Source organism: Carcharhinus amblyrhynchos, chromosome 19, assembly GCF_965287045.1.
Source record: "Carcharhinus amblyrhynchos chromosome 19, sCarAmb.v2.hapA, whole genome shotgun sequence".
In the NCBI taxonomy this organism is placed as follows: domain Eukaryota; kingdom Metazoa; phylum Chordata; class Chondrichthyes; order Carcharhiniformes; family Carcharhinidae; genus Carcharhinus; species Carcharhinus amblyrhynchos.
Genome location: NC_137342.1, coordinates 36400335 through 36427020, shown reverse-complemented (window position 1 = coordinate 36427020; position 26686 = coordinate 36400335). Strand labels below are relative to the sequence as shown.

The window sequence follows — 26686 nt, the reverse complement described above, 5'->3', positions numbered from 1 at the left end:
TCGCAACAACCTTGTTGTTTTTACATCTTTCCATAATCTGCTGACATATCAGTTCCCCCACTTCATGTTGGCTGTTGGGAGATCTGTGGTACAACCCTAAACTACAAGCTAAACTAACTCTAAATATAAAAAATGATATATTTTACAAATATATAAAGAGGAGGAGACTGGCTAGAGTGAATGTTGGATCCTTGGAGGATGAGAGGGGGGATTTAGCGGTGGGTGATGAGGAAATGGCTGAGGCTCTAAATAAGTTTTTTGTGTTGGTCTTCAAGGAGGAGGACACAAATTGCTTGCCAGATATTAAAGATAGTAGGACGGTAGGAGATGAAGTCCTTAATGCGATACTGTTGCTAGAGAGGTAGTGATTGATAGACTAATGGGACTGAAGGTAGACAAGTCCCCAGGACTGGATGGAATGCATCCCAGGGTTCTGAAAGAAATGGCAGAGGTGATAGCGGATGCCTTAGTAATTATTTCTCAAAATTTGCTGGATTCGTTAAAGGGAAGTCGTGTTTAACGAATTTATTGGATGTCTATGAGGATGTGACTAGTGCAGTAGACAGAGGAGAACCGGTGGATGTGGTGTTTTTAGATTTCCAGAAGGCGTTTGATAAGGTGCTTCTTAAAAGGTTGCTGCAAAAGGTTAGGGTGCATGGAGTTGGGGGTAATGTGTTAGCATGGATAGAGGATTGGTTGTATAATAGGAAGCAGAGAGTTGGAATCAATGGGTGCTATTCTGGTTGGCAGTTGGTGACCAGTGGAGTGCCGCAGGGATCGGTGCTGGGGCCTCAACTGTTTACTATTTACATAGATGATCTGGAGGAGGGGGCTGAGTGTAGGGTAACGAAATTTGCTGATGACACAAAGATGAGTGGAAAAGCAAATTGTGTGGAAGGTGCGGAAAGTCTGCAGAGAGATCTGGATAGGCTGAGTGAGTGGGCAAGGACCTGGCAGATGGAGTATAATGTTAGCAAATGTGAGGTTATCCACTTTGGTAGAAATAATATTAGGAGGGATTATTATTTAAAAGGTGAAAAGCTGCAGCATGCTACGGTGCAGAGGGACCTGGTGGTCCTTGTGCACGAATCGCAAAAACCCAGTCTGCAGGTGCAGCAGGTGATCAAGAAGTCGAATGGAATGTTGGCCTTTATAACGAGGGGGATAGAATATAAAAGCAGGGAGGTCTTGCTGCAACTGTACAGGGTACAGGTGAGGCCACAACTGGAGTACTGTGTGCAGTTTTGGCCGCCACATTTGCGGAAGGATATATTGGCCTTGGAGGGAGTGCAGAGAAGGTTCACTAGGCTGATACCGGAGGTGAGGGGGTTAGCCTATGAGGAGAGATTGAATAGACTAGGTCTGTACTCGTTGGAGTTTAGGAGGATGAGGGGGGATCTTATAGAGACATATAAGATAATGAAGGGGATGGATAGGGTAGAGGTAGAGGGATTCTTCCCGCTTAGAAAGGATAGCAGAACTAGAGGGCACAGCCTCAAGGTAAGGGTGGGGCTACAGTTTAGATCGGAGTTGAGGAGGAACTTCTTCACTCAGAGTGGTGAGTCTCTGGAATTCTCTGCCCGTTGAAGTGGTGGAGGCTACCTCGCTAAATATATTTAAGTCACGGGTAGATAGGTTTCTGATAGACAAGGGAATTAAGGGTTATGGGAGAAAGCGGGAAAGTGGAATTGATCCACTTCAGATCAGCCATGATCTTGTTGAATGGTGGGGTGGGCTAGATGGCCTACTCCTGCTTCTATTTCTTATGTTCTTATGTAATCCCAACAGTGCGATTGAACTGCGCCTGTTCCTGAGTGCTATCCATACGGTCTCACTGTATGATCCCACCATGGTGTGTATAGCTATGATATTCTCCCTAATCAGTAATCCCCCCGCCCCGCAACTTTCGTCAGCCTCTCTATCTCGCCTGAAGCATTTAAATCGTGGAATGCTAAGCTGCCAGTCCTGCCCTTTCTTCATCCAACTTTTCGTAATTGCCGCAACGTCATAATTCCATGTAGTGATCTGAGCTTTAAATTCATCCATCTTACCTGTTATACTCCGTGCGTTGAAGCCAACACATCTCAGACCATCTGTCCTATGATGTTTTGTACATTCCATGTTTTATTTCTCTTAGCCTTACTGGATCCATTTACTGAGTTCTCCACAGTCCCTGTGCTCTGACTTATTGCTGTGGATCCCTACCTTATTAGTTGAAATCCACCCGAACTGCACAATCAAATCTCTCCGCTAGGATATTAATGTCCTTCCAGTTAAGATGCAACCCGTCCTTTTTGTACAAGTCCAATCTACCGTGGCGCAGATCCCAGTGGTCTAAAAATCTGAAGCCTTCCCACCTGCACCAGCTCTCAGGCCACTTGATGTCTTGGTGAATATTCTATTTTTGGTACGAGGTTGTGCACAGGTAATCTGGTTGACAGATTCCTCAGTGCTTTCATACAGATGATCAATAGGTTGTAAAGAGTTTAAGTTTATTAGTGTCACCAGTAAGTTTACATTAACACTGCAATGAAGTTACTGTGAAAATCCCCTAGTTGCCACACACTGGCATCTGTTCAGGTACACCGAGGGAGAATTTAGCATGGCCAATGCACCTAACCAGCATGTCTTTTGGATTGTGGGAGGAAACTGGAGCACCCACAGGAAACCCATGCAGACATGGGGAGAATGTGCAGAATCCACACTCAGACTCAATTCGGGAATTGAACTCGGGTCCCTGGTGCTGTGGGGCAGCAGTGCTAACCACTGTGCCATCCAACTCTGGCCCTGGCATTGATTCCTGAAAGGCTTCGCTAGTGACCAGTCTCCTTGCCATTACTAAAAGATTTGTCGATAAGATTTGCCAAAACCATACCCAACCCAACATCTAACCATGGAGCTGTAGCTTAAATAGTCTGTTGTGTGATATCTTGCAAAGCTTTTTGACATTCCACGAATAGAATAGTCATTGCCAATCATCAGGTTATTGATGACTGCTTTTGCAGTTATGCACTAGAAGTTTTTTTAAGTTGTTAGAAATCTGAGCATCACTCAGGACCATTGGAATATTCCTGGACAGTCACCTGTAGTTCCAGGATATGACGAACGTAAAATAGCTACTTTCTATCAGAATTCGTTCCAACTCATGATACTCAATTATCAATAATGCCTTGTGCAGTTGCCTCTAAAGTTGTAACTATCCAAGTAAATCCATGTTTAGTCATGGATATTACTTTAATGTAATTGCTTAGACTTGTGCTTGATGATGAAATGGTTGAATAAATGTGATGTAGTGGATCAGATATTTGGCCGACTGGAGGAGTTTGTAATTTTAAGATCGGGGCACTGTGCTTATTCTACCATCATGTTAGCTATAGTAGCTATCCTACAAACTCTCCTTCATAAATCCTTAATCCCCTTACTTTTCAAGTGAGTGCCTATCACCTGTTTAATATTGCTTAGCAGCTTTACAGTTGCAAGTATGTCTCCCTTTTAAGTCTTAGTCTAAACATGTCTAGTGATGGATTCTTTTCACCACGAGAGCCTCCTAAGGAGTTTTCCCTTCACCATGGCCTTCTCAATCTCAGCTACAAGCTGCCATGGTGACTTCATTGCAAACTTGGGATCAGCTTCTCAGTGTTACAAGCATAATCACAGTTCTCCTCATTCACTGTCTCGGCTTCTATGTTGTCGGACGGTGTGACCTATTGACCGTTGTCTATTCCTGAATTCCACTGTTTGACCCTGAGTGGAAAAACCACCTACTGTCACCTTTGTATTGACTGTTCCAATTTGTTGCTCTAACAGTCATCCATATCTATGTCTCCTCCAGACTTTATTTTTCCAGTACTTTCCTGGCTGACTTCTGATCCTCTATTTGCTTTGAATTTGGGTCATCGAAGTGCCTTTAACTATGTCTGATTATACAGCGAGTCCCACATTCCTCTCCTTGCTAATCTGCAATCATGCCAGTCCCAATGTTTTAAATTTAAAATTCCCTCCGTTGTATTTGAATCTCTTTCGGTCTTTCTCCTTCCCTACTTTCCAAATTCCTTTTCTTCAACTAGCTTTGTCAGAACTCTTTCTCCAGTTGACTTCAAAAGTTTGTATATCATTTTCCTCCCTCTGTTGGTGACCATTTCACGTACTCAAAGCTTATGCTGTAGAATTTCCTCTAAGGAACTTGCTCAAACCCTAGCCTCCCGTTCTTCAACCAATCTTTTCTGCCAACTTGGGCTCACTTATCCTGATTTCTCTTCCTTGGTTTCCCATCTCACTGTTGAAGTGCTGTGGAATGCTTAGATTATAAACATAAAATGCCTCCATTGCCGGAATTTTTTTTGGGAGTGTACATTTATTGAAGTGCCCTTCAGATGATTTTAAAAAGTTAGTTTAAGGATTCCATTTGTTTAACAATGTAGTTAGGACAAATGGTGACAGGGAAAGATGTACCTCCAGGAAGCATGCCAACTACAGTAAGGTACTAAGGGCTGTTTGCTTGAAGACCTGCTTAAAACATTAACCTAATAGCTTTTCTGACCTGCCTTGGAAAGGAAATGAGAACCTGATTTGCAGAGCTGGTGAATGTCTTTCCACTTGGTTGGTAAAGACACTGACCGGTCAGGGATTTGAAGCTCTGTTTCATTGTATATGCTGGTGGAAGCAATTGGAACAATTCCTGTCTGTTTTATCCAATTCTGCACCTTTGTGTTTCTGGCATTGGGAAGGTTAGTGAATGAAAATTGTAGGTGCGTTGTTGGGCTTGAAGCCCGAGACACTAAAAAGTGTGAATTGAACCTTTAAGTGAAATTTTGTTGTGTGCTGTCACCAGTTCATCTTGTTCATATAGATGGCAGCAGCAAATGAACTACAGAAAGAAATCACATCTATTGCCTCAACCTCAATTTTTTAAAAATGAAACTCACGATTTGGAATGAATGTTGTGCACGCTCCTTCCTGACCTGAATTTACATCAGTGTAGGAGAACCTTCCAGAATGTCTGTTTTAATCTACAATGTTAGAATTTAAGGAATGAAAGAACAAGTAAGCACTGACACATCATCAGTAACTGTATAGTTTTTCGAATGCACTGATTACGTAGCAATTGAACCAAGTGTGAATTTAAACATATTAATGCCCCTCTCCCAAATCAAATTGAGTGAAAGCACTGGAGCTGAGGCTATAAACCTGGGTTTCACCATTGTATGTTAATTGCCTGCCCCCCGCTCTCCCTCCCTTGTGTTTGAGATAGGTGAGTAGTGTTCTCTCGGCTTGTGCTGATGCTTATTTTAAGTTAAGTGGTGTGCAACAGTCTGGTGCAGAGCCTTCTGATTCCCTCTCCTTGCTCTACTTCTTTGTAGTAGAACGAAGGTGGGGTTGCATGCTGTAGATGCCTCTGACCGAAACTGCACTGCTGCCGGGCAGAGGTCAACAGAATGGGTTAATTGTGCATGAGTTCTGTCTAGTACCATGAGATAGCTAAATGTACAAATTTAGCCTTGTGTTTGTTTTGTGATGAATGCATTTTTCTTAAAACGACAATTTGTGCCATTCACTATTTACTGCTATTGCATTGTCTATATCCAAATCGAGCGTGTGGATGGAATATTACTTCTAATGAATATAATTATTTTAGTGATGTTTGCACGATGAAATGCAGTGCAAACGTCACTCATTACTCATTATAGCTTTTCCCTGCATGTAATGCTGTGTAGCATAAATCTTCTAATTATCTGAGCTGCTTCACTAAGATAGTAAATCTGTATGAATCTTGGATCATGTTGGTATAATTTGCATTCCTCCTCCCAGAAGTTTTCTGTTTTGCAATTTAATTTTTTAAAATGTAGTAATGAGATTTGATGCAAAACCTGAGGAGAGAGCTGGAATGTGTGCTTAGCCCCAATTGGAATGCAGCTCCTGGACATTGGGAGCAGTTTGTGCCAGTCTGTTAACATGGTAAAAGCTCCTTTGTGTGTCTGACCAAAAGGATCATTCAATTTAACGGCTTTAAATTTGTTTAACTGCCCTTGTTGTTGACCATATAACAAAAAGCTTAAATGCTAAGTTTTCTGCTGTATTGCAGTTATGGCAGGAAGTAGGTACCTAAAACAATGTCTTGAAAGTATCAGCTTCAAAAATGAAAAAATACAAATGTGTTTTCTCAGTTAAAGGTATTAACACTTCAAAGTGGTGGATGTAGCAATAAATTATTTCACTAGAATGTTTAAATTTCTTGATTTAAAGATCACCCAACCATTTGTTATTATGTTTTGAAATCAGAAGATTTTTGTAGCTTTTAGCCTTTCTGTCTTTTCTCTTGGTTGAGATAAAGATATTAACATTTGAGATAATATTTTTCTCCTTTTGGTAACTTTTTTCATGCCATCCAGTCTCTGCATTGTTTTTCAATCAAATACGGTCCCAATAAGATGGCAAATACCCATGTAGCACAAGATTTGAATCTTCCCATTTACATTACATTGTTAATTTTAGTATGTGGACTGGAAGTTTTCAAGTCACCCAAATATTATTTCTTACAAACAGGCAGTGTTGAGTTTTGAGTCAAACCCTGGACACTACTGAACTACACTACTCATCATACTCTGCAGTTACTTTAACTTGAAATAATTGAGCTTAAGAATTGTATTTAATCCAAACAGATGCACTGCTTCACTGTAACCATAATCACTAAGCAGACTAGAAGTCAGTGTGTTAGTTATTCAAAGCACTAACACCGTGGAAATCAGCATGTTGATTTTATGTGTCATGGTTAATTAAAATAAGTTGTGCATCATTCTTTGCCAGTTTAAGCTTTAGATTTTGATTTTCTTAAAAAAAAAACTGAAAGTTCTGTAGTTCTTTATGCCCTGGTCCCCCCATGCCAACACTATAGTTTCTCAGAAGACTAAGGAAATTTGGCATGTCAGCTATGACTCTCATTACTTTAAAAAGTCTGACAACACCAGGTTTTAGTCCAACCGATTTATTTGATAATAGACTCACAAGCTTACTTTTACAGACGCACCATAGAAAGCATTCTTTCTGGTTGTATCAAGCTTGGTATAGCTCCTGGTCTGCCCAAGACTGCAAGGAACTACAAAAGGCCCTGAATGTAGCCCAATCCATCATGCAAACCAGCCTCCCATCCATTGACTCTGTCTACACTTCCCGCTGCCTCGGCAAAGCAGCCAGCATAATTAAGGACCTCGCTCATCCTGGACATTCTGTCTTCCACCTTCTTCCTTCGGGAAAATGATACAAAAGTCTGAGGTCATGTACCAAGTGACTCAAACAGCTTCTTCCCTGCTGCCATCAAACTTTTGAATATACCTACCTCGCATTAAGTTGATCTTTCTCTACACCCCAGCTGTGACTGTAACACTAGTCTGCACCCTCTTTTCCTTCTCTATGTACACTATGCTTTCTGTATAGAATGCAAGAAACAATATTTTTTAATATAAACAATATAAGCTAATACATGTGACAAATCAAGTTTGAGTGTATAACCCTCAAGTGCATGGCCCTGAATTTGATCTCTAATTTTTTAGAATTCTTGATTCTGATGACATGGAAGGGTGAAATTATTTCAAGAGGGAATAAATTGTCATCTCGTAGTTGAATGTTGGATAAGTTATTTAAATTGGGCTGTTAGAATGAGGAGGCCGGTTAAACTTTATGTTACTACCTCTTATTCTCAGAGAAGCATCCTCCACTGTTTAAAACAATGTGCCAGAATAAACTCAATAGTAAATAAAATGTGCCTTAGCTTAGTGGGTAATATTGAGTTAGAAGTTTGGGGTTTAGAAACTTGAGCACATAACTAAATAGACACTTCAATGCAGTGCTCTGCTAGCAGAGATGCTGTTTTTCAGATGAAACGTTAAACTGAGGTCTTGCCTCTCCTTTGAGCAAGTTGTATAAAATCCCACAACATTATGAAAAAGAGCAAGGAAGTTATCTTTTCTCAATGAGATTGATTAGCACATTTCACATTTTCTCTGCGTCTGCATGGGTTTTTCCGGGTGCTCTGGTTTCCTCCCACAGTCCAAAGATGTGCAGGTCAGGTGGATTGACCATGCTAAATTGTCCCTTAAGGTGATGAGCTAGGGTAAATACCTGGTGTTATGGGGATGGCCTGGGTGGGATTGTGGCCATTGCAGACTTGGTAGGCTGATTGGCCTCCTTCTGCACTGTTTATTTATTAAGGGTACTGGCCAATTTCTGTCACTGTTATGGAGCCCTAATCACAGTTGGTGACAAAGACATTGCTATAGATTTTCTTTGTCATGAAACTCCCAGTTTTGCTTGTGTCTTGTGGCAGAAACAGTCATTCTCCTTTATTTTCAGTGCACATACGCCAACCCTAATAGCTGTCTAGCAGGTTTTGATTAGACATAAACACCGGCATGTTCACGGAAGGCTTGGAATTGTTGGGAATCTCAATTGTTCAACTCTACATGAAGGAAATGTTGAGTATAAAGTGATTTACAGTATTTGTAATTGGAGTTGTTCAAACAATTTGCTCTGCTTTTGTGCATAGTGAAAAGTATGTCTTGGGCCTATTTATTTGTGGCCCTCAGGACAACAGACTCTGTTCTCTCAGATCATAAGCAGTGTCAATTAACTTTGCCAATACCAACTGTGCCAATGCAAATCCTGTTAAAATGGTAAAATTCCAATTAAATGGAGGCAGCAGGGAGTAGAGTTCGATAATGAAGGTGATTAAGCAGGTTTTTGTATGAATGCTTGAGTGAAGCAGCTTGATTTTCTTTTCTAATTGTACCTCACTAATGAGGTTCTAATAACTCTTAGACTCTAATAATGTTGCTAATAAATAAGTCTATTAATGTAATGTATATACAATCAGCAGTACAAACCAAGCTGCTCACTGCCTTGCTTGGTGGTTTGACTCCATCGACATAAAATTAAACCGGAACAAAATGCTGTACTTTCTTTAAAAACGGGAAGTCAACTGGTGATTAAAGTTTGTTTGAAAACTTAAACTGCTTTTTATGTTGATGCAGTTTTAATTGAGATTCTGGGAGGCCAGCCTTCATGTTCTTTCTGCCATTTTGTCTTGCAAAATGCAGCACAGTTGTCTCAGTGTCAGGGACTCAGGTTCAATTCTGGTCTTGGGTTTCTGCCTTTGTGGAGTTTGCACATTCTCCCTATGTCTGTATGGGTTTCCTCCGGGTGCTGGTTTCCTCCCACACTCCAAGTTAAGTTGATTGGCCATGATAAATTGCCCCTCAGTTTTGGGGATTAGCAGAGTAAATATGTGAGGTTACAGGGATAGGGCCTGGGTAGGATTGTTGTGATGCAGGCTTAATGGACCAAATGAAGGCCTCCTGTGCTGCTCTATGAAACATGGTTGTCTTATCTCAGTGGCAGACTCTGCTTTTGCATAGGCTCACCAGTACTGTTGCATTAGGAAACTGGATTTATAATATAAATGCTCAGGACTGACCCAGAGTTGTCCTTAATTCGAGCGCTGTTGATGCAAAAGCAAAGTTAACCTGACGTCGCATTGGACCAGGAGAACTTCTGCTGAAGAGAGTGCAACTGTGACATAATTGAGTGTGTTTCTGCAAGCCATTCTTGTGCATAATTTATTCCCAACTTAAAATTTCCTGTTTTCTTTAGCTCTGACTAAGAGTTCCAGAATTGAAATGGTGGCTCTGTTCTTTCTCCACAGATACTGTCAGACCTGCTGAGATTTTTCCAGCATTTTGTTTTTGTTTCAAGTTCCAACATCTACAGTAATTTGCTTTTATATTACTTGTATCTCTGTTCCCAAAGGGCTGATGACGTGTTTTGAACCTTACAGTAGTAGCCGCTTGTGTTGCTTGTTTCAGACTATTTAGAGCTGCTTGGGATAAAACTTCAGATTTGTTTCTGAAGGAAAAAGTGCTCCTCCTAATCCTGTATGTAGCTTCTGCATGTTACCTTGATGATGACCTGCCTGCTGTTTGAATTTGTTCGCAGTATGAAGCCTGCAGCTCTCCATTTCTGATAGCATTAATGCCGGGCATTTTTCAGTGCCTCAGTACATGATCTAGTAAGGTGCAGACTATTTTATTTCTGCTCCTGTATTTTTCTTTGATCGTATATTCTCAAGCGAATGGGGTAGACTCTATCATTCTCAGTCACAATTGCTGTATAAAGGGGTAGAAAGATTGGAAGTGAAGGTAGGGGCAAATCGAGTAATCAGTGAAACTGTAAGAGCTATCTCCTGCAGTGCTGTATGCCCTGTATAGTATAATTCATCTATATTTTCTCTTCCATTGGCAAAGCTAATCTTGTGTAAACAGGGTAATTATTTTTCCAAAATGCAGTGAAACTGTAACTGCAAGGGCAGTACACCTTCATGTACAGAGTTCTGCGGAAAAACATAATCTTACAGCAGCTTAATTTGCTGCCTCTCTCTTTGTATCTATCATGCAGTTCCTGGTGTATTATACATTAAAACCATACTGTAAAGAGAGATTGCTGACATTAAAATAGCCTGCAGATCTGTTTATTAAACATTCCAACTTTGCTGACAATTTTTGATGTCTACTGCAGAACTGAATTGGAATATTGCTTTATAACTCGGCAGCATTTATTATGCATCCTCTCCTTGGAGTTCTTTTCAAATTTTACACAGGAGCCCTCAATAATGTTATTGAACAATTGAACTCCTTTCCTTGAAGTGAAAGTTGTGCATGAGAAAGTACACTTGTCCCAAAAGTGTTATTGAAATTATAGTTGGTACATGATTACAGAATGAAGCTTCTACATGAGAGCCCACAGGAGAAGCAGGGCAAGATAATCTTGCCTCTTTAATTGAGGGTTATTTAATAATCTAGGGAGGCATGGTGGTTAGCATTGCTACTTCACAGTGCCAGGGATCCAGGTTCAATTCTCGGCTCGGGTCACTCGCTTGTGTGGTGTTTGCACGTTCTCCCCGTGTCTGTGTGGGTTTCTTCCAGGTGTTCCAGTTTCCTTCCACAGTCTGAAAGACGGGCTGGTTAGATGCATTGACCTGAACAGACACCGGAGTGTGGCAACTAGGGGAATTTTACAGTAGCTTCATTGTTGTATTAATGTAAGCCTTATTTGTGACTAATAAATAAACTTTAAAAAATTTATAATGCAATAAAATTGGGTACACTTGGTGTAAAAGGTACTATACATAACTAAAATCTGTCCTGACAATGTCAGTCTCTGCAGCCTCCTCTTTTCCTCCCTGTCATCTTGTAATATTTGTGTATTAAAACACCAGATATGAAGATATGAGCAGGTGTATTTTTGCTGCTAGGAACATAATCAGAGTATATGCAAGTTGCATGCACGTTAGCACAGTAGTTAGCACTGCTGCTTCTCAGTGCCATGGACCTGGGTTCAATTCCCAGCTTGGGTCACTGCGTAGAGTTCGCACATTTTTCCTGTGTGTTTCCTCCGGATGCTCTGGTTCCCTCCCACTGTCCGAAAGATGTGTTGTTTAGGTGCATTGGTCATAATAAATTCTCCCTCAGTATATCCGAACAGGTGCTGGGGTGTGGCGACTAGGGGATTTTCACAGTAACTTCATTACGTTGTTAATGCAAGCGTACTTGTGACTAATAAAATAAGCTTTAACTTTAAAAAAGTATGGCCTATTAGTATCTGATGCTATGATGTCATCAGTACCTAGCTGGAGTTTTTTGGATCCTTTTTGTTTTGGCTCGTGAAGAGTGCTAAAGAGGTGATGAGCGTTTGCCTGATGGTAGATCATCTATGCGTTCTGGCAGATAAGTCCAGTCCAAGTTACTTGTAATTAGGTCTTTATTTCTCCTCAGGTAAAAGAAAGGTGACTTATCTGGTTCCGCCGTTTTCTTTCACCATCTTTTTTTTTTGTTGACTACCTGCTGTCGGTGAAGGTTCTACACTGATCCAACACATTCTCCCCACACACACACACACACACACACACACACACACACACACACACACACACACACACACACACGCACCTCCCCCTCCCTCCATTTCTACACACCACTATTCTTTAGGGCAGACTTTTTAGAAGATGTGAGCGTGAAGGAAGGTCGTAGCGAATGTGTACTCTGTGAATAGCCGGCTTCCAGTGGAAAAATCACTCCATCATAGATGCCACATTCACCGTGTAATCATTAATCATCCAGCGAGTAAAGAGACAGTAACAGCCTTTTCTGATCCCCTGGAACAAAGTTGTATGCGAATGTTAGTATGGTGGAGTGAGGAAGAGAAGATGTAATCATGAGGATTGCAAGCTGCTCCAGGCTTTGTACACAAATAACTTAATAACAGTCATTATTTCTGTCTTTACCCATTTACAGCTTTTAACAAAATGTCAGGCACAATTGCTATGAATTGTTTGCACAAATATTTGGCATTCAATAAATAATCTAATTCATGGTTCTCTTTAAACTTATTTTTGTATGCCAGCTGCTTGGAATGTTCTGTTGCTCCAAAAATAACCATCTTATGCTATTTTCTCTCTCCTCCTGTTAAATACATATGGAAAAGAGTTCACTGATTTTTTTTTGCGGGGGGAGTGGTTTGTGGTTGGGTAATGGAGCTCTGTATTTCAGGCACTCAGTGCCAACATGAAGAATTCCCAAGACATTTAGAACACAGCCAGAGTTAAAGGAGAGCTTGCAGAATTCTGCCCCTGAAATGTGCCTCAGCTCTAATCTCTCAAGTACTCCTGCTGCACACGTGTAACATTTGTTGCATCCTTGAGCTTTTGAGCGAGTTTGCTCAATAGTGCCGTGTTAACTAAATGGTACTGGAGACCTACCCACGAGGAACAAAGTTGAAACTGGCCAAATTTAATTCACATTGGACCTTTGAGAAACAGATAAAAATCAGTTAAGGTTGAATTTGAACATGGGAACCCAGAAGTTGAAAATCCAGTATATGACCACCCTCCCTGCATACTGCCATTTTACCAGTTTTGAATCATGGAATGGTTACAGCATTGGAAAACATTTAGCCCATGGAGCCAGTATCTGTTCTCTACTAATCCCACTCTCCAACCTATCCTGTAATCCTGCAAATTCCTTTCCCTTCAGGTGCTTATCCGATTCCCCTTGACAGCTATGATTGAACCTACCTCTGCTATTCTTTCAGGAAGTCCATCCCAGATTGTAATTATGCATTGAGTTTGGAAAAAAGTTTTCGTCATGATGTCTTTCGTTCTTTTCCCAATCACTTTACACCTGTACCTCTAGTTCCTGACTTTGTGAACAGTTTTCTCTATGCATTCTCTCTCGACCCTTCACGAGGTTGAACACTTCTGACAGATTTGTTCTTAATCTTTTTTCCTGAGGAGAACATACACTTATCCTGTTCACAAAATAATACCTGTGTTGAAAAAAAGGCTATAGTTCATTAAGCAATGGCGTTTTCATGTCTGTTGTAATAACCTCTGTCAGCTTTTTAGCACTTTATTGAAGCTACACAATAAGATTTGGCGGTTCAAGTAATATCTATCCACTTGCTTAGTATTGCTGAGCAAAGAGACATGCAGTTGAAGCTTTTCATCTTGCACATATAGGGACAGATTTGCAAGAATACTGAATTTCAGAGGGAACAGCATTTATACTGCCTGAGAAGAGGATGCTCATTGCTTGGCAAGTGGACGCTGGTAGAGGCATTGCCATGGAGGACTAGGGAACAGTTGGTTGATTCTTCTTTCATTTTCCAGCACTTGGTCCAAATAGTTGTATGCTATGGTGTTTCAAATGTTCGTCCAAATGCTTCTTAAACATTGAGGGTTCCCACCTATATCACCTTTCAGGCAGGGAATTCTAGATTTCCACCACCTTCTGGATGAAAACTTCTTCCTCAAGTCTCCTCTAAGTCTCTTGCCCCTTACCTTAAATGTATACCCACTGGTTATTGACCCCTCTGCTAAGGGGAAATGTTCCATTTAATGTATGTTTCTCATGAAAACATAGATGTTGGTAAGAGCTGGATCCAGTGGGGAGTTCCCATGGCAGCACTATCTCTTTAAGCATGCATGGTCTCTGTGTCCCAGAATTTGATTCTTCCACCATAAACGTCATCACATTTCTACTTCTCCTCTTCAAAATCTACCTCTTTGACCAAATTGTTGATTACTTGATCTAACATCTTATCTAATGTGGCTTGGTGTCAGATTTTGTTTGAAAATGTGCCTGCGAAGTTCCTTAAGACATGTTGTGAAATTAAAGATGTAATATAATTGTAGGAGTAGAGGGACCAGGGTATACATGCACGTGAATCATTTCAGGTGGCAGGACAGGTTGAGAGCCTAGTTAATGAAGCATATGGCATCCTGGGCTTCATGAAGAGGGTCATAGAGTTAAAAAACCAACACAGTATATAAAACACTGGTTTGACCTCAACTGGAATACTGCATACTATACAGGGCATCACGCTTTAAAAGAATGTAAAGGGATTTGGGAAGGTACGGACAATATTCATGAGAATAGTTCCAGGGATGGAATAATGAGCTTCAGTAATGAGAATGATTGGTGAAATTGGGATGATTTTCTTTGGAGAAGATTGGGAGCAGATTTGATAGAGGTATTCAAAATCATGAGGGGTCGTCATACTACCAGAAGGATGCGCAGGCTTTGGAGAAAGGATTTACCAGGATGTTGCTTTGTATTGATTGCTTTAGCTATGAGGAGAGGTAATGAGTGTGTGGACAGAGTGGATAGTGAGAAACCTTTTCCCATGATGGAAGAGTCAATTAGTAGGGGGCATAAGTTTAAGGTGCGAAAGCAAGATTTAAAGGAAATGTACGAGGTAAAGTTTTTACACAGGGTGGTGGGTGCCTGGAACTCACTGCTGGGGGAGGTAATGGAAGCAGATATGACTTTTAAGGAGCGTCTTGACAAATACATGAATAAGATGGGAATAGAGGGATATGGCCCCCAAAAAAAAAAGGCGGCTAAGAGGGGATCTTATTGAAACATATAAGATGATTAGAGGTTTAGATAGGGTGGATAGTGATAGCCTTTTTCCTCGGATGGAGAAAGCTAGCACGAGGGGGCATGGCTTTAAATTAAGGGGGGGTAGCTACAGGACGGATGTCAGGGGTAGGTTCTTTACCCAGCGGGTGGTGAGGGATTGGAATGCCCTGCCTGCTGCAGTTGTAAATGCGTCTAGTTTGGGGGCGTTTAAGAGATCTCTGGATAGGTTTATGGACGAAAAGGGATTGGTATAGGCTAGTGGGTCATTGTATTTGTAACCGGTCGGCGCAACATCGTGGGCCGAAGGGCCTGTTCTGCGCTGTAATGTTCTATGTTCTATGTTCTATTAAAAGGGTAGGGGGTTTTGATTCAGTCGGGCAATATGGTTGGTACAGGTTTGGAGGGCTGAAGGGCCTGTTCCTGTACTTTAATTTTTGTTCCTTGTTCTTTTGTCTAGACTGTAGCTAGGGAGAAACTGTTCTCATTAGTTGAAGGATTGAGAGCCAGAAGGTATAGATTTAAGGTACTTGGCAAAAGAAGCAACGGTGACACAATTTCACACAGCAAGCTGGTAAGGTCTTGTGTAGCCTCAATGCACGTCCTGTGTGTTGTGGAGGCATGATTAATTCTCCAAATGGAATTGCATCATTATTTCAAAATTTGCAGGGCTACGGGGAAATGGGTGAAATGTTCCTTCAGGCTTGGCAGGCTAGTTTCTTCCTATGTTCTAACCATTCCATGTAAAGCAGGAGATATAAAAAGGTCAGTAGAGTAGCTTCATTCCTTTTCAGATCACGATGTTAGTGATCCATTGGCTCAGGTTGGTTTTGTGATTTCGTTCAGGATTGTTTGATAAACAGTTGCAGTTGAGGGGAAGCACAATATGAGGGCAAGCTGCAAGTGCAAATGATAATGGGGTGTTTGAGAGTTAGTGGCAGTTGGTGGGGAAGGTGACATGAGGTAGGGAATCACACCGTGACAATGAAAACTGTGAATTATTCAGTTAAAAAGACAATTATAGCATAAACTGTGCATAACAGTTACTGAGGACACTAATTGGTAGGCAATCCTTCCATGCAACCCTACAACGGAAACCACCCTCACTTCCCAAGGGGTGCAGCTTCTTCAAAAAATCTAATTGCCTGGATATAAACACTTTTTTTGATGTGATAATTTAAGTTCCTAATTGCGGGTCTCACTTAAGATGTGGAGCTTTCAAAAGGACTTGATGCTGTGCTGCTTGTTTTTGATTGTATTAAATAACATCATATTTCATTGCTGCCAATGAAATTCTATGACATGTTAGATTAAGACAAAGTAGAGGTTGAATTTCAAGTAATTCTGAAGCTGAGAATGTTTCTCTTCAAAATTTAATGTTTACTTTTACTTGTAATTAATTTGTGTGGCAAACTGTTTCAAGACTTAATGATTGCTTTTGATTCCTTATTTGTGGCATATTCTGCTCTCCTCCAAGATTACTGTATTTGTGTCCCACATAAACTTTGTTCTAAGTATATTTTTACTCCTGGAATTTCATATAGAATGTCTGGGCTCGGGGAGGTTAGATGCAAGTTTTTATTACACCATTAGCTTAGAGATTGCCAAATTATTAACTTTTTAAGCTGTGAATTTTTCGCTGCCAATTTGCAAATGCCTTCTACCTGACTTAGTAAAGTGGAGAAACCTTCATCATGCCAGTTTGGACAGGATTTGACTTAGAAGTCCTTGGAAGAAAATGGCGGCACTCTAATCTCTGACATCCTGTATATGAATTTAAATTTGAGTCTTTATATCTTCATAAGGCATGCCAATATTATTCCGCTACTTGCAACTGGTTAAATGATTGTATAGTTTCTGCACTCATGTGCAGGCAACTAGATAATTTTCTTATAGTGAGAATACCTGAACAACATTATCCGTGTTGTGAGGTGTGCAGTAGCTGTGAAAACACCCCATCAGCAATAATGCAAATATAATGGCTTTCAGAGGCCTTTATTCCAGTTGGATTTGAGTTTTTTTAAAGAATTAAGTTGTACATTAACTCATCTGTGAACAGCAATATGACACCATTGCTCATATGCACTCCAGTATGGCAGAGCAGTGGCATCCTTCACATCTGCAGAACCTTATAAAATGTAAATTGGAGAATAGGGAGCTAACTCTTGAATATTCTTAAAGGTTTATTCCAAACTCAGCTGCAGATTTATTTAATAATGAAAGCCACATTTTTGGTGAGGCCTCACCTGAAATACTGCATGCAGTTTTGGTCTCCTTAACTTAAAAAGGATAGAGTAACATTGCTGGCAGTCCAAAGGAGATTCACCAGACTAATTCCTGGGAGGAGAGGGTCATCCTATTAAGAGAGACTGAATAGCCTGGGCATGTAGTCCTTGGGGTTTAGAAGAATGAAGGATGACCTTATTCAAACATATAAGATCCTGAGGGGACATGACAGGATAGAAAGTTAAGATGTTTTCACTTGTGGGAGAGTCTTGAACAAGGGACTTAACTACACAATAAAGGGCCAGTCATTTAAAACTGAAGTGCATAGAAATTTCTTCTCGCAGAGGGTGGTGAATCTCTGGAAATCTCTGCCCCAAAGTGCATTGGAGGCAGAGTCGTTAGAAATATTTAAAGTGAAGATGGATAAATATAAAAAAAACTGAACCCCCTGTAGACTTGGGATATAGTTTCAAATGTTTCTTTTCTGGGCTTGAAAAGTTGAGAGGCATGGCTGTTAAGTATCATCCCTTTGTGCAATGAATTTAATTGGCCAAAATTTGCACATTAATGAAAGGCTAGGGCATTGAGCTTGCCAATACTTGATAGAAAATTGTGCCTTTTGCGCGCGCGCGCCCCCCCCCCCCCCCCCCCCAATCACCACTAACTCAGTTCTCTTTCTGGGATTGTCTTACCCAGAAGAAGACTTGCTCATCAAAGCCCCCCATCATAAAGACTGCCTACTTAAAGAACATTGCCTGTCTCCTCCCTTGCCTCAACTCAACTGCCATCCAAGCCCCTATCCATGCCTTTGTAACATCTGGACTTTTGAGGGTCAGTTTGACAGGGTTCATGGTCTGGTGATCAACGGGAGAGTTCTTCGTGCTCAAAGCACAACTCCCATCTGTGTTTTAAAAATGATTCAATTTATATTTGTGTACAGCTTGCAAATTTATGGGTGTTAAGATAGGGGCTTGCCTAACATGCATAAACTCAAGGATTACACTAGAAGATAATTTATTACTAAATTAAACACTCAATTACGAAATTAAAGTCTGCACCAACCGCGGTCCAACCCAGCCCTATCCCTGTAGCCCCATGCATTTAGCCTAGCTAGTTCCCTGAACACTAACTTGCACACCTTTGGACTGTGGGAAGAAACCGGAGCACCTGGAGAAAATCCACGCAGACACCAGGTGAACATGCAAACTCCACGCAGACAATGACCTGAGCTGAAATTGAACCCGGATCCCTTGCGCTGAGAGGCAGCAGTGCCAACCACTGTGCCACCCTTAAACCTTCCGAATCCCCAAAGGGCCAATTATTAACCCTTGAGTTGAAGTTTACAAAGGGTGGAAAAATAATAGTGTTTGGTGTTGGATTTTGCTTCAAACAGATATAAGTTTATGGGGCTAGAGAACAATTTCAAGTTGTTGGTTTTCCTTTTTATGTTGATACAAATCACAATCTCCATGATTAATGAGGTTGGTTAGAAAGAATTTCACTGATTCGTTTGAGGGAATTGTCCCCAGACCCCCATATGTTTTCAAGAAGTTTGTTGAATTAAAGCATGAGCAATCAATGAGTTGCAACTAGATCTGATCTAACACATATATTAACCTGATTTTAGAAACCAGATGGCAGAGCAGCCCTGAACTTATGCAAATCTGTCAATGTACTGTTAACTCCCAGCAATCATAAGGATTCTTCCATTACATGTGATGATGGATGTATAGCAAAACCCATTGGTGATGAAATAGTTTCACATGCGTATTTGCTGATGACTGATAAAAAGACCAATCCATGTGAGACCGGTTTTGCCACAAATACTGTGTACAAGGTGGTTATTACGTTTTGTTGTGGATGCTGTTCTTGGCATAGGTGCATCTGTCAAACCTCTGCAGGCAGTGATTGTGGTGCTGGTCCACATCTACCCATGTACTATGTTATTTTTCTCTTCTTAACTAGCTTCTCCCACATTTGAAAATCAGTGTTTGGGGCCTTCAAGTCATGCTTGCAAGTATCCTGGAAATAGAGATTAGGCATCAACTGACACTCATTTATGATTTTGACTGATCCATGATATAGAGGGTTACAGCATGGAAACAGGCCCTTCGGCCCAACTTGTCCATGCCACCCTTTTTTTTAAACCCCTAAACTAATCCCAGTTGCCCGCATTTGGCTCATATCCCTCTATACCCATCGCACCCTTGTAACTATTCTAAATGCTTTTTAACTTGCTGAGAAAGTGCTGAAGACATCCAAATTGAACATTGTTGAGCTTCCTTGATGGCTGTAGGTTATCCATTATTCACAGCTGTACATCAGTATGCCGAAAAAACAGGCCTTTTAAATCAACATCTTGCTCTGGAGGCTCAGTTTGTTTTCGTACATAATTTTAGTTCATTGGCGTGAGTGAGATTCTTTCTCCATGTATATTAGGTTCTGTATCAAGAGTCAGACCTCTGTTGCCCAGGCCCAAAGTAGCATAATTTGCTCATCACTCCCACTGAAGTTGTGTTTAGTGTGGCTGAGGGTGAATATATGACACCCTGTCCCATGATTACAGTTTTCTTGATGCTTGTAGTAAAGGACAACAGGTTGCAGGCTATGGAAAGACTATCTGAGTCTCAAGCCGAGTTTCTGTGTGGGTGATTAGAATGGCATTGTCTGCGTACAGAAATTCCTTGGACAAGATGTGCTGTACTTTGTCTACTATTTTAATCTGAACGGATTGTAGAATTTGCAGTCTGACCTTGTGTGCAGGAATCCTTCTATATCTGCAGGGAAGGCAAAGGTCAGGACTATTGAGAAGAAAATGTCCAACAAAGTTTGGGGCCAGAACAGGGTCCGGTTTCACCCCATTCCTCACTTTGAAACTGTCCAAAGTGGAATGGTCAACAGTACGATATTGCGCATGTTGTCACAAAAAGAATGATGATAAGGAGCTTCCATAAACTGCCAGTGCTCTTTAAAATCTTGCAGAATGCTGCTCTGCTGGTGATGTTGAATGCTTTCATGACATCTGCCCAATAAACCCAGTATTTCATTCACCAAGCTAGTGCTGTTACATCTTGCATTAAGATGTAAATGTTGATAACGAACACGCTTGCAGTCTTAAAAATGGCAAAGCTCACATATTTGATCAAATGGATTTCAGACTTGGCTTCTCTGCGTGCATCTGTTTCACCAAAGCATGAGAACAGAATGATGGACATTGGTCAATATTTGTGCCTTGAGCACATAATAAGGTGGGAACACCTATACTTTGTTACATCAAAAAGGATCCAATCTTGATCGTCCCAACAAGTTGCCACTTGATCCCATTTATTTGCATCCTTTGTGCTGTACGGAAACTTAAGCGTCATCGTGATGTCCAAAACTTAAACTACTCTATTATAGCACTTGGAAGGGAGGTTTCACTTGCAATTAACTGGAGTTCTATACATTTCAAAATCTGCTATTATGAAGGATTTTTCTTTCTAGCTTGCATGTGATGCTCTTTAAAGCTGGTTTTCCTTTCCCGTCCTGGTCCTGATGTATTAAATGCGCCACTGGAGGATAGCAAAGATGACTAGGATTTTTCTAGTGAAAGAAAGCAATCTCCATTGTTGTGTCTTGCACAAGCAATGACATCCTGCATCAGCATTAGCCACAAAAAGTACCTGTTCGTCCCTGATGGCCTTGTACACTGAGACCTCAAGTGAGAACAAAGTACTTAAGAACATAAGAAATAGGAGCAGGAGTAGGCCATCTAGTCCCTCGAGCCTGCCCCGCCATTCAATAAGATCATGGCTGAGCTATCGTGGCTCAGTTCCACATTCCCGCCCTCTCCCCATAACCCTTAATCCCCTTGCCTATCAAAAACCTATCAACCCGTGTCTTAAAAATATTGAGCGAGGCAGCCTCCACCACTTCAACGGGCAGAGAATTCCAGAGATTCACCACCCTTTGAGTGAAGAAGTTCCTCCTCAACTCCGTTCTAAACCGCCCCCCCTTTATCCTGAGGCTGTGCCCTCCAGTCCTACTGTCCTTTCTGAGCAGGAAGAGCCTCTCCACCTCTATCCTATCCATCCCATTCAACATCTCAATGAGATCGCCCCTCATTCTTCTAAACTCTTAACGAGTACAAGCCTAGTTTATTCAGCCTCTCCTCATAGTTCAACCCCCTCATCTCCGGAATCAGCCTAGTAAAGTAAGGCTCTGCTCCGGTAGCTTTCTGCCAAAGATGGAGAATGACTACTTGGATGAAGTTGGAGAGTGATCCTAATTCAACAAGCAGCTGCCAAATTGAGTGATGAGAGGTGCAGAGACATCATATTATGACATCGTTTTGTACATTTGTTGTTGAGGTCTTGCTGTCAGATTAATTAAAAAGAAAGTGCCGTGGAAATTCATCTTGGAGACTATAGTAAATAGATATGCTTTTTTGTTTATTAAGGATGACTGGCTTGGAACTGATAATTGTGTCCTAGTCTGTCCTTTATTTGATAGAACAGTAACATGAGAAATCAGTCTAGTAGTTGTTGATTTCTCTGCATCCGGTCTGGCCCACAAATTGTACAGATATATCCTAGTGTATCTGTGATGTTCAAATTATTGATATTAAAATTGCTGTAGACCAAAGTATCTGTTCATTTTATTTGTCTAGTGGTGCTCTGAAATTATACCAATTGTTCCTGAAGGGTTGGGTTTAAAACATCTTTTCTAAAACATCGCAATGTGTGCTGATTGACAAGTGTAGAGGAAACTTCATTTGTTATTGCTGACTTGGGAATACTTGATCAACAAACATAGCACTGACACTCAGGACTTTCATTTATTTAGTCTGCCTTTATGTAGTTGCCTTTCCCACCACAGGAGATCACAATGTGCTTCACAACCAACAAAGGAAGGATATTTTTAAAACAAGACATAATTAAATTTAACAGTTGTGCAGTTGATGTTTTGTTTTAAATCACAAATTTCTCACCAAGTAGCGTGACAACATGTGTGAAATCTTCATGTTATGCAAAGCTCCATTGCTGGCCGGAAACCAGGTCCAACTGCAACTTGCTTAACCCACCCACCGAGGAAAATAACAGCCCAGGTTGGGTAGCAGAAATAATTCCTGCTTGGAACATCATATTCAGATTGTTGGTGGAATTGTGATGCAACCTTATGCCAAATCAAAACATGCCTTGTTTTTAATACTAAATGGATTTGTGACTTTTTGTTAATAAATTTAGAAATGCTTTTCGAGATTTATGCTATGTTTGAAACATAAGAAACATAAACATAAGAACATAAGAAATAGGAGCAGGAGTAGGCCATCTAGCCCTTCGAGCCTGCCCCGCCATTCAATAAGATCATGGCTGATCTGTCGCTGCTCAGTTCCACTTTCCCGCCCTCTCCCCATAATCCTTAATCCCCTCTCTTATCAAAAACCCATCAACCCGCGTCTTAAAAATATTTAGCGAGGCAGCCTCCACCACTTCAACGGGCAGAGAATTCCGGAGATTCACCACCCTTTGAGTGAAGAAGTTCCTCCTCAACTCCGTTCTAAACCGCCCCCCTTTTATCTTGAGGCTGTGCCCCCTAGTCCTACTGTCTTTTTTGAGTGGGAAGAGTCTCTCCACCTCTATCCTATCCATCCCATTCATCATCTTATACGTCTCAATGAGATCTCCCCTCATTCTTCTCAACTCTAACGAGTACAAGCCTAATCTATTCAGCCTCTCCTCATAGCTCAACCCCCTCAACTCCGGTATCAGCCTAGTAAACCTCCTCTGCACTCCCTCCAAGGCCAAAATATCTTTGCGCAGGTGCGGCGCCCAAAACTGCACACAGTACTCCAGCTGCGGCCTCACCAATGCCCTATACAGCTGCAGCAAGACCGCCCTACTTTTATATTCTATCCCCCTCGTTATGAAGGCCATAAATTTAACAGTTGTGCAGTTGATGTTTTGTTTTAAATCACAAATTTCTCACCAGTTTGAAGGGTGGGATGGCAACATTGTGCCACATTCTCAAATCAATGTGGTGATTTCTGTAATGAAAGCAAATAAGAACTCAGCAGGTCCAGGCGGTATCTAAAAGAAAAGGATAAGTATGTTGTTACAAAGTGTTGACTGTTGAAGTTAAGATTAATATTTTTAGGCAGAACTCATTTTTCCCTTAAAGTTCTGACCACCCTTTTATGTATTGTAATTGAAGAATTACAGTTTTTGGTGAGCAGTTGGATTTGGGAAACTTGAATTTTTTATAACCTTTTTTTAAAAGGCTTATGATAATTCTTGTTACTTTATCACTTTCTTATCTGTTTACTTGTCCTAACTTGGTTTTATCAGCTAGGAACACAAAAAGAAAATGGAGCTGGTTTGCCATGTCAGTGCAACAACATTGTGGTTAGGAAATCTGCAATTCGGGGGTGTAGTCTAAAAATTAAAATGAGACCATGTTGGAGTGAAAATAGGAAACACATTCACACACAAGGGATGGTAGAAGTTTGGAATATGGAGCAAAGGAGGGTATATAGGTCAAAAATCAACGATGATGTAATTGAGTGGAGGACCAGGCTCAAGGGACTAAATGGCTTATGCCTGTTCTGATATTGCAGTGCCAATCCCTGGGACGTGACACTACCTATATCCCATCAATCTGAAAAATATCCATTTACCTCAGTGTTGCTTTCCAACCTTTGGTTATACTCTATCCATTTGGTTGTTTCTGTTGAATACTTTGTGCCACTCTCATTTCTCTTGATCCTATAAATATTTAAATGCTGCCAACATTCATGGATACAACTTTGCATTCCACATAACCATACACTTGGAGTTCCTGAAAACAAAACACACGTTAATTGAGCACTGCCTGCAATGTACACATCCAAGTTATCCAACCCTGCTTAATACAAAAGTCACTCCTTATTCAGTGATAGCACTGTTGCTTCTAAGTCGGAAGATTATTCAAAGCTGCACTTCAGATGCATTAATGTATCATTTAAGCTGACAATTTGGTGAGGGAATGCTGCACCATCTTGATGTTGTGTCAGTGATTCCACTTCAGAAGCACTTAATTAGCTACCAAGCGCTTCGGGATGCCTGGAAGATGCGAAAGATGTACAGTATATCCATGCGTTATCTGTTTTTGGATGTAGTATGTTGCCTTTTTTGAAAAAAATCCTTTACATCTCCCTCCTCCCCCTTTCTAATTTTTGTAAAATTATAGTTTGTGTCTCTGCTATTTCCTTAAGCTATTTTGTGTTCTGTGCCTAGGCCTGATGGTTATTCTGTTTCTGATACACCTATCTTTATGGATGTCTCACAGTTCATGGCCAGCAGTGGTTCTTCCGCATCCTCCTCACTTATTCCTATGGTTGTTTTTTTGTATACAGAGGCAAAATTCTGATTTTGTATTTCTCACCGTCCCAAATACTAGATGACACTCTTCCATAGCCGCCTTTAATATTCCTAATCTCCCTTTTTTGGTTCCTAACTATATCATTTATTTTTCACAAATACAATATCATAATCTCCCTTTCCAAGAAAGGATGTTGCTCATAAAGGTTTCATATTCGTGTTGAGGGAAGAGCGGGGAAAACAAGGGTATCGTTTGGCCATTGGCATTGCGTATCAATTTTATTGGTGTTTCTGACTCTGATTTTTAATAATGAAACTGAGTAGTTATGATGCAGACCAAATAATCGTTACCAGCTACATCTGTGTTGAATAGCAACAGCTTTAAAGCATGAGAGGTTATATTTTTAAGCAATGAGATCCAAAAGTTAAAATTCATTAAAGTTTTGTAGAATACAGTTTTTGGATGAGAAACACAGTTTTATACCATACTGCCGTACAGTTCCTATTGATGAGATTGTTCAGATAGTTACCCATCTGCTCTTCAGTTATCCATCAACGTTTTAACCAGATTTTTCTTTGTTTTGTCCTTAGGATCGAAGGAAACTGCGACCCCTCTATGACATTCCTTACATGTTTGAGGCTCGAGAATTTCTACGGAAGAAGTTGATTGGCAAAAAGGTAAGCCCAGAATCAAAAATCGTTGAAGTACGTTTTACTGTGAGAATTTATAATCCTGATATAGCCACATGAATGATGGGCTCTGGCCAGAACCTCCTTTTCAAGGCATTTACTGCAATGCTACTTTCCCTTCCAGCCCCTAACCATCACCACAGGTTTAATTAATTTGCCAATATCCAGGCTCAGGCATGAACAATGGCCAATGAGGCAAAGTATGACAGAATGCCACATTGTTTCTTGTCTTTTGCACTCCTCTTACAATGCATCCCTTAAATATGCCTCTTGCTGAATGTTTTGTTTAGATGTCAGGGATTGTTCTCTAGTGCGTTATCCATGTGACCATGCTTCTCATGCAAGTCTGGGTTCAGGGTTTTCTGCCAGGCATGCACAGTTGTCCCAAATTAATGTGCCTTTTAATTAAAATGTATAGCATGTTTCATTGTTTTGCGCAATGTGAATTGTATGGTGTTGCTCAGATATTCAGTATCTTTTTTCTGTCCTGGCTTCAGCTAAAGCGACAACACTGACCAGATTTTGCTATATAACCTATTGAATCATAACTTTTAAAATGCACTTTGAAATTCTCGGGAATACTGTAACAAGAACTTAATTTATATAACACCCCTAATGTGATAAAAGTTTTCGTGGTATCTTACAGACATAAGGAATTAATGATCAGAGTTGAAGGGGTGGTGATGACCTAGAGCTTGGTCAAGTTGTATCTTAAGATCCTCTTGGGGAGAGTGATCATTGTATGGTGGAGTTTCTGATGCAGATGGAGGAGGAGAAAGTGGGTTCCCGGACACGCGTCCTTTGTTTGAACAGAGGGGAGTACGGTAGGATGAGAGAAGAATTGGCGAATGTGGACTGGGGGAGCACGTTGGAAGGTAGGTCTGCTGAGGAGCAGTGGAGGATCTTTAAGGAGATCTTTCTTGGTGCTTAGCAGAAATTTATTCCGATGGTCAAAAAGGACCGTAGGAGGAGAGGTAATGAGCCGTGGATAACGAAGGAGGTGAAGGAAAGTGTTAAATTAAAAGCGGAGGCGTTTAGAGTAGCTAAGAGTAGTGGGCAAGAAGAGGATTGGGAGAGGTTTAAATGTCAACAAAGATTGACAAAGAAGTTGATAAAGAAGGGTAGGAGAAACTATGAAGCTGGGCTAGCGCTTAATATAAAAAAGGATAGCAAGAGTTTTTATAAATATATAAAAAGGAAGAGGCTGGCTAGGGTGAACGTTGGACCCTTAGAGGATGAGAAGGGGGACTTAGTAGTAGGGGATGGGGAAATGGCTGAGGTCTTGAATAACTTTTTTGTTTCTGTCTTCACGGAGGAGGATGTGAATAATTTGCCGGGTGTTAGAGATGGAAAGGTGGTAGGACTGGAGGGTCTTAATGACGTTATTGTTACTAGAGAGGCGGTGCTCGACAGACTGGAGGGGCTGATTGTGGACATGTCCCCAAGACCGGATGGAATGCATCCGAGGGT

General features: G+C 40.9%; 1 protein-coding gene across 1 annotated transcript in view; it reads left to right on the top strand.

Moving 5' to 3' along the window:
- The window catches only part of snd1 (staphylococcal nuclease and tudor domain containing 1), a 907822-nt gene that overhangs the window by 106131 nt on the left and 775005 nt on the right, over positions 1-26686 (top strand). Inside the window, exon 11 of the mRNA XM_080207582.1 lies at positions 25118-25204. Within this exon, the coding sequence (XP_080063708.1) occupies positions 25118-25204 (87 nt within the window). The remainder of the gene's footprint in view (positions 1-25117; positions 25205-26686) is intronic.